The following is an 8,352-nucleotide window of genomic DNA, read 5'->3' as shown; positions in this document are numbered from 1 at the left end:
ATCTGGACAACGAAGAATGACGCTGCCGTGCCTCCATTCTTTGCTTGCTTGGCTGCACTGTCGATCTGTCATATACAGTACTATGCCAATCTGGCCGTGGCCCATGCATGCCCCATGACGCGCAACGTGCTTGCGCTGGCTGGCCTTGTATATGCAAGGTGCTGTGCTGCCATGACGTACAGTTGGGTATATAAATTGATGCGTTCGATTAATGCAATGAAATGAGCACGGTTTTACGGTGTACGTGAAGATGAGATGGTAAAGGATAAACACCCTGTTCGCTTGATCGTATCAGTCATGCTTATCAGCTATGATACAATGTTTTTCTCTCACAACAAAACAGCATCAGCCGGCTTATAAGCCACCGAAATAAAAACAGGGTGAATAGTTTTGTGTTTGTGGGCTTGTGGCAGCTCTAACCTTAATTACCCGTTCAGCTAATTGGGAAAAGCAAGACCACATGTATATGTACCCGCACGGTCTATTGTGCCTGTTCGTGGCACCAAGATTCGTGCGCTTCTGCTTCTCCTCAAACCTCTCACGCTCGTGCCTCGTGTGTTTGTTCCGTGAGCACGACCACCTCCACCGGCGTCATGCTCTTCGTCCCTGACTCCCTGGCACCCCCCCTCGGCCACTTGCCCCCGCCGCCGCCCCCTGGCCTCCACCAGCCCCGATCGTCGCCCCCCCCCCCCCCCCCCCCCCCCCCCCGGCCGCGAATCTTGACGCCCACAACCAGCCATGATAACCCGTGTGGCCACACGAGTATGTGGGAAATCCACATTCTAGCTAATGAGATGGATATGCTCCAAGTGGACCGTGGCCGCATGGCCACGCGGTCCCATACTGTCCCTCGGCCGATGAATATGCTCCGAGTAGATGCTTACATGCTATGAGACTCGGGTCGGATTGGGAATGCTTTCTTCTATTTTTTTTCCGCTTTGCTCTCGACTTCGTTAGACAAACAAGAATAGCTTTATCGGTTTTGACTCCAAGTGGTTTTGACCCTTGAGTTTTAGCCAAACAAGAATGGCTCTCAACTTCGTTAGCCAAACAATTGGTTTTTGATTTCAAAACGTCACTTTTAGGGCTCGTTCGGTTAGCTCATTCGAGGCCCAGGAACTATTTCAGGTTTACTTGCTTATACAAATTAAGCTAAATATCCCGGCTGGATTCTTTCCACGGAGTCATTCCCTGATAACTGAACACAACCTTACTTTGTGACATATCCAAGTGGTTTTGACTCTTTGAGTTTGCACCATGAAGCATGGTGATGCCTTATTGAATAGCGTTAATTTTGGCACACTGAAATTTCACAACTGCAAACGTCTAGAAAAAGGTTTCGGGAGAACTTCCAGATCATAAAATATCTATCTTTACACTGTGAGAGTGTGATATTTATTACAGCACCATTTATATATCCTTACACAATAAATAAATAACTTAATTAAAAAATGATTGCACTTTAATTCACCATCATCATTTTATAGTAGTAAACAAGCTAGAACAAGACGACACTGACTGACGGACGACATGGATGGGGCATCCAATCCAAAATAACAAACAGGAAATAAATGATAAAACTCAAAGGAGTAGAAACCACCACCGCCGTTGCTACGTAAGTCGTCTTCCCGCCGCCACCACCACCAAAAGAATCATAAGCTACTTATTATACCTATGAATCCTCAGCTTAGTCTCATTGATTGTTGTGCTCACAATGCAATTAACTACTTGTTCAACAGATTACTAACGACATTGAATATAATAATGGTGATCCATGTATGGAGTATGAACCCCCACTCTTGAAGCTGAAGAAGCAAGAAGTTTCATCGTCCTTGCCTGAGCCTATCGAATCGAAGAATGAATCGCGATGTGTATGAAGTGGATGTGGATCACATCATAGGTCCATCGATCGTGAGGTCCTTGAGGAAGCCGTACTTCTCCATGAAGGGGTTGGAGACGTCCTTGAGCGGGTACAGGTGGATGCGGTCCTTCCAGACGCCGGCGTCGGTGGCGGGGTTCTCGACGACCCAGACGCAGCTGTTGCACTTGAATCCGGCGCCGAAGGTGACCATGAGCACGCGGTCGCCCTTGCGCAGCCGGCCCTGGGCCTCCATGTAGCTGAGCACGTACCAGACGCTGCTGGCGGAGGTGTTGCCGAAGCGGTGCAGCGTCATGCGGGAGGGCTCCAGGTCGTGCTCCGTGAGCGTGAGCCCCTTGCCCACGCCGTCGATGACGGCAGCGCCGCCCGTGTGGACGCAGAAGTGGTCGACGCCGGCCTTCATGCGGATGGTGAGGTGGTTGGACGACTTGGACCCCCGCTTGCGCGCGAGGCGCGCGGAGAAGGTGGCGCAGGTGAGGCGGAGCAGCTCCGGGAGCGGCAGCACCTTGGGCGCCAGCACGCGGAGGTTGTGGATGAAGGCGTGCACGGCGGCGCGCGGCAGCTCCTTGCCCAGGTGGAACCCGGGGCGGCCGGCGTCGTCCTCCATCTGGAGCGCGCAGTTGTAGGCCTCGTCGGAGGCGCCCATGTGGGTGCGCACCACGTGGCGGAGCCGGAGCTTGGCGTGCGCGCGGAGGCGCGGGTCGTTGCTGAGGAAGTAGGCGCAGCCGCCGGAGCGGAAGAGGCAGTTGCCCAGCATGAAGGATTTCTTGTTGCCGGCGTACCAGTTGGGCGCGATCGACTCCGACGTCATCACCAGAGCCACCTGACCCGCGTGCGTACTGCAATGCATCCATGACAATACATGCATCAAGATCACATATTTTTATTTAGCCCTTGTTTAGTTTCTCGTCGAAACTTTATACAGTGGTGCTGTTTAGTTGCACTTTATTTTGCAAATTTTTTTAAGATTCTTCGTCACATCGAATCTTTGGACGCATGCATGAAACATTAAATATAAATAAAAAATAAAACTAATTACACAGTTTAGACGAAATTCACGAGACGAATCTTTTAAGCCTAATTAGACTTTGATTGGACACTAATTGCCAAATAACAACGAAAGTGCTACAGTACCATTTCCTAAAAATTTTCGCGAACTTAACAAGGCCCGTGTTACATCGAATGGTTGAACACGTACATAGTATTAAATATAAATTAAAAAATAACCAATTACACAGATTACGAGACGAATCTTTTAAACCTAATTAGTTCATGATTTAACACTAAAGTGCTATAGTAACGCATGTGCTAATAACAGATTAATTCGGCTTAATAAATTCGTCTCTCGGTTTATCTATGAATTCTGTAATTTATTTTTTTTATTAGCATCCAAACACCCCATACAACACCACATATAACATGACACCCCAAATTTTACACCCTAAATCTAAACATCCTGATTCAGAGTTTGAGGCGGCACAGAGAAATAATGTCATGATCCAGACGATTGGCATATGTTGAGGTTGGTTGTCGATGTCATTATGCGGCCTATTCGCTGGTTGGTTTCTAGGCTGGTTTGGGCTAGCTGGTGCTAATTTGTTGTGAGAGAAAAATACTATTAACTAGTTAGTTTGGGCTGGCTGAAACAAGCGAACAAGGTGATGATCAATTCCAGACATGAGAGTGAAACCGATCTACCGAACACATCCCATCAACCATTTGTTCCACCACAGCCCAGCCCTCTGTGTGTGTACGGCTCATTTCACTACGAACACACAACATCGGCGGCGAGGCGGCGACCCCCCCTATGCACACTGCACACACCATTGTCATGCAAGATGAGCGACGACACCTCACACCTCCTAGTGGTTTGCAAGTACAGTACTTGTTCGGACAAACCAAATTTCGTTCTCTGAATCCACCCTCATGCAAAATATAGACCTTGTTTACTCCATCTCCTTAAAGTTTAGTCATTATCCTATCGAATATTTAGATACATACATAGAGTATTAAATATAGACTAAAAAATTAATTACACAGATTGCGACTAATTTACGAGACGAATTTTTAAGCCTAATTAATTCATGATTTAACAATGCGGTACTACCGTAACATATGCTAATGCCGGATTAATTATGTTTAGATCCAGCGTGTAAAGTTTTGAGATATCATATCGGATGTTACGTGGGGTGTTGCATGAGATGTTCGGATACTAATAAAAAAAACAAATTACAGAATTCGCAGTAAACCATTCATTATTTTTTTAGCTTATATTTAATATCTTATTCAGTGATGGACCTAAAGTTTTAGGTGGAAACTAAAGGGCTAAACAAGGCCTGAGCCCACTGGGGTAAGCGGAGCCGGGCGGGCAGAGGAAAGGTCAGGTCCAGGCTCCGGCCGGCCAGCCATGCCTGATCGCCGAGCGGCGGAACCATTCATTCATGCCCATCCAAACTTAGTGAGCAGGCATTAAAGGAGGAGAGCGGTAGCAGGCGACTGTAGAGTAGGCTGGCTCACACATGCAGTAGTGCACTAGTGCGCGCGCGGTAGGCAGGTAGGCTCAGCAGCACAGCAGTCATGCGGCTGCTGGCCCCGGCCACATTTACTCCCGTCTTCATTGGCCTGCGGCTACTGCCATCGCCATCTCTGGATGGATCTTCTTGCGAAGCATAGGGTGAGCCGAGGAAGAACCAGGCGAGGGGTTAGGCCACGTTTGGTTGCTACAGGAAAATTTTAGTTCCTGTTCCATCGAATGTTTAGACACATGCATGAAGTATTAAATATAGATAAAAAAATTAACTAATTGCTCAGATTGTGGCTAATTTGCGAGACGGATTTTTTAAGCCTAATTAGTCCATGATTTGACAATGTGGTGCTACAGTAAATATATGCTAATGGCGGATTAATTAGGCTTAATAAATTCGTCTCGTAAATTAGTCTTCATCTATGTATTTAGTTTTATAATTAACTCATATTTAGTTCTCCTAAATAGCATCCGAACGTCCAATTTAATATGGACTAAAATTTAGTCCATGGAAACAAACACCCCTAGTGAACGCAACGCAACGCACAGCGGGAACGATGCTTTTTTACTCCTTTGGGAGTGTGCAACGCACAGCGGGAACGATGCTTTTTTACTCCTTTGGGAGTGTGCCACAGTACACAGGCTGTTCTAGGATGCACTCAGTTTTAGGGCCTGTTTCAAATAAGTCACCTACTTATAAGTTAAAAAGTGAAATAAATGATTTATTTTACCAAATACCACAAACTTATAAGTCACTCCTGCTTATAAGTTTTAAGTTGATTCACCCCTGCTTAAAACTTATAAGTCACCCTTTTTTGCGTGGGGCCTACACTTTTAATGAGCTTATAAGTCATCTACAACTAAACAGACATGACTTATAAATCACTGTAATAAGTTAACCAATCGTGCCCTTGCTACTGCACTGATTAATGCTTTATCTACAGAAGACGTCGTCGAAAAAAAAAGACTACAGAAGACCTCGGCTTCTAAAAAATGTTTTTGATCCTGCAGGAGACAGTTCGACACAGTGGTGTACTTATTACCAGTTACCATACAGAGCAAAACTAATGATAGATTCCCTTTTATTACCTGACCGCTGGGGATATGTTCCAAATTAGCTAGTCAATAGATAATAACAGCTAATTTCTAGGGCTGTTTAGATCCAACCGCTACCAGATGGTTCGACAGTGATTTGAAGTTGTATATGAACTATTAGCACCTAATATTAGGGTAAGAGTCCGTTACTAGCTCTAAGCCAATCTCTCCAACAGTGGACATGTTCGCTTCTCTTATAATTCGTCTTTTTCAACTTATTTTTTTAGCCGGAACATTATTTTTCTCTTACAACAAATCAGCCGAAACAGTGTTTCGCCTTATTTTTTCAGCGAAGTGAACGGGCCAGTATTAGCTATTAGCAATGGCTCATAGCTCTTGATGAAGAGCTAGCTTTTCACTGTCTTATATCAAAATATAAAAAAACATTTACTGCTAATTTATACTTGCTCATGAGTTATTGCGGGTGCATTAGCAACTTTATACTTGCTAATGAAACTAATAGTTAGCAGCCCTCCGGCTAATAATTAATAGGTTTATTAGCATTGCATGTTTGAATACACTAGTACTAATTCTAACTGCTAATTTTTAGCGCTAATAGATAAAACAAGCCTTAAATAAAACCAGTGTGCTTATTTTCAGTACTGTATGTAGGGCAGAGGTACGAAACGAGTACGCACTCCTAAAATTTATTACGGAGTAGACTTGCTGAGCAAGGTTGCTAGGTAAAAGTACATGCTTGAAAAATCATTAATTTACAAGGAATAGGAGTACTAAACATATGCATTAACTCTTTTGATCTGGTCTCAGCTTGCAGATGGAAATTCAATGGCATGGAACCAAAAAGGTGAGTTACTGGGTGTATGTGTATCCACGCCTTTAAATACGAGCAGCTAGGGCCCCTCAGGCATAAATTTTTGCCCAGCTTTAGGCCTTTTACCAGCACAACATTAAGTCACAACACGCTTTTACTAGGCATAAATTTTTGCTCGGCTCTGGCCCTTTTTTTTCTCTCAAAAAACAAAGATAGGAAAGCTATTTCTAGCACTGTCTGCTTCAATTTTGCAGGCTCTGGGACAGGGGAAATTCTCTAGTTGGTGCAAATTGGACATTTTCCTTAAAAAAATATTAAATCTTACAGTACATGGCCAAATAATAGACGTGGATGCGGTCAATCAATCTATTGTCAATTTATCAGACTCAGACATAGTAATAATAACTGCGGCCGATCCTGGTGCAGAAATATTTTTTGCTTAGGCCTTGTTTAGTTTCACCCAAAATCCAAAAAGTTGCTACAGTACCTATCACATCGAATGTTTGCGGCCCGTACATGGAGCATTAAATGTAGACGAAAAGAAAAACTAATTGCACAGTTTGGTGGGAAATTGCGAGACGAACGTTTTAAGCCTAATTATTCAATGTTTGGACACTATTTACCAAATAAAAACGAAGATGCTACAGTAGCCCCAAAATCCAAATTTCGCGAACTAAACAAGGGCTTATTTACTACAGGAGCACAGTGCACTACTTTAAATGAGATCTTATCTTTGCCGGTAAGAGTACGTAGTTTCGAAACAAAGAGAATTATTGGACAAAAATACTAATAAACATAATAACAAGAAATAATTAATAAAGACCAAGGGGTGGGCAAAAGGAAGGAAAACATGCGCAAGAGCGGAATATAATGAGAATCCACGCACGCAATGCACCTGAAGAATCTGTTGACGAGGTCGAGCGCGATGAGCGTGGCGCTGCACCCCATGCCCGTGAGGTTGTACACCTTGACGTCCTCGCGGAGGCCGTAGCGGCGCACGACGCGCGCGGACAGCGACGGCGCCGGCGAGAACATGGACACGTTGACCATCAGGACGTCGACGTCGGCGGGGCGGATGCCGACTCCGCCGGGCGCCGCCGACCGGGCGAAGAGCTCGTCGAGGACGACGTGGAAGGTCTCATCCATCTCCTCCATGCCCTCGCGGAGGCGGTCGGGCCGGGCCTCCCCGCCCTCGATCATGTTGCGCGGGCCGTACGTCTCCTCGCCGATGCCGGAGTTGGCGATCACCTTCAGCAGGAACTTGTACTCCTCCAGCCCCAGCAGCTGGTTCCGCTGGATGATCTCGCCGCACAGGTCCGTCGGCAGCTTCCGGTCGTCCGTCGCCTTGTAGCACACGTAGTCCAGCAGGTAACAGCGCCGCCGCCGCTCGCGCGCCACCAGCAGCCGCGCCAGCATCGCCGCCGAGCACGCCATCAGCGTCAGCGCCAGCAGCGTCACAAGCTCCATCGCCGCCACCCGTGACCCGCCCGCAAGCTAGTAACTCACCAAGCACGCACTTGTTGCTCCTGATCTCTCTTGTTCTTGTCAAGAATTCAAGAGATGGAGAGATCTACCTAGCTAGAAGTGCAGCGAGGAAGGCGGCAATGTGCAACGCGTGTGGTTGCTGCTCATGGAGACGGTGCCGATGGAGGAGAGGGGGAACCGAAAGGAGATGTGTGTGACAAACTGACAATGCGAGTGCTTGCTGAGCTAAACGCCCACAAGCAACCAGCTCTAACAGTGACGAGCTTGGAGAGGTTGGGTTGGTGGGGAGGGATGAGAGGAAGATTTATTAGAGGGTTTAGAGCTAGGTTGGGGAAGGGAGAAGGGAGGAGGGTGCCTTTATAGCACGGAGAAGAGGCGACCACCACCTCATGGGTGGTCATGGCTCATGAGTCATGACAACATTCCTCTCTCTTTTTTTTTCTCGAATATGCAAGAGCGTTGCGTATCATTGCATTAAGGAGAAATAGTGTAAATACAAGGTGACAGCACTAGGCCGGCTAAACACGAAGGTTACATTGAAGATCTCGGTGGATAGCAGGCTACCCTCCCGACGCTAAACTCCTTAAGTTTTTGGCG

At 46.4% G+C, this 8,352-nt stretch overlaps 1 protein-coding gene across 1 annotated transcript; it reads right to left on the bottom strand.

Moving 5' to 3' along the window:
• Positions 1-1,399: 1,399 nt before the first annotated feature.
• On the bottom strand, positions 1,400-8,055 carry LOC136484553 (3-ketoacyl-CoA synthase 12-like). The gene is made up of 2 exons (XM_066481629.1): positions 7,166-8,055; positions 1,400-2,718 (listed from the first exon to the last, which is right to left on the bottom strand). Exons 1-2 carry the CDS (start codon positions 7,735-7,737, stop codon positions 1,890-1,892), a joined length of 1,401 nt encoding a protein of 466 aa, XP_066337726.1. The 5' UTR covers positions 7,738-8,055; the 3' UTR covers positions 1,400-1,889.
• Between the last annotated feature and the right edge of the window lie 297 nt (positions 8,056-8,352).

This window comes from Miscanthus floridulus, chromosome 1 (genome assembly GCF_019320115.1).
Source record: "Miscanthus floridulus cultivar M001 chromosome 1, ASM1932011v1, whole genome shotgun sequence".
Lineage (NCBI taxonomy): Eukaryota > Viridiplantae > Streptophyta > Magnoliopsida > Poales > Poaceae > Miscanthus > Miscanthus floridulus.
This window is presented reverse-complemented; position numbering and strand designations above follow the sequence as displayed.

Bases quoted from the DNA above. Each gene is read 5' to 3' on its own strand.
- LOC136484553 (XM_066481629.1), bottom strand. From the start codon at position 7,737: ATGGAGCTTGTGACGCTGCTGGCGCTGACGCTGATGGCGTGCTCGGCG. The intron at 2,719-7,165 runs GTGCATTGCGTG...GATGCATTGCAG, and splicing joins CTCGTCAACAGATTCTTCAG to TACGCACGCGGGTCAGGTGG.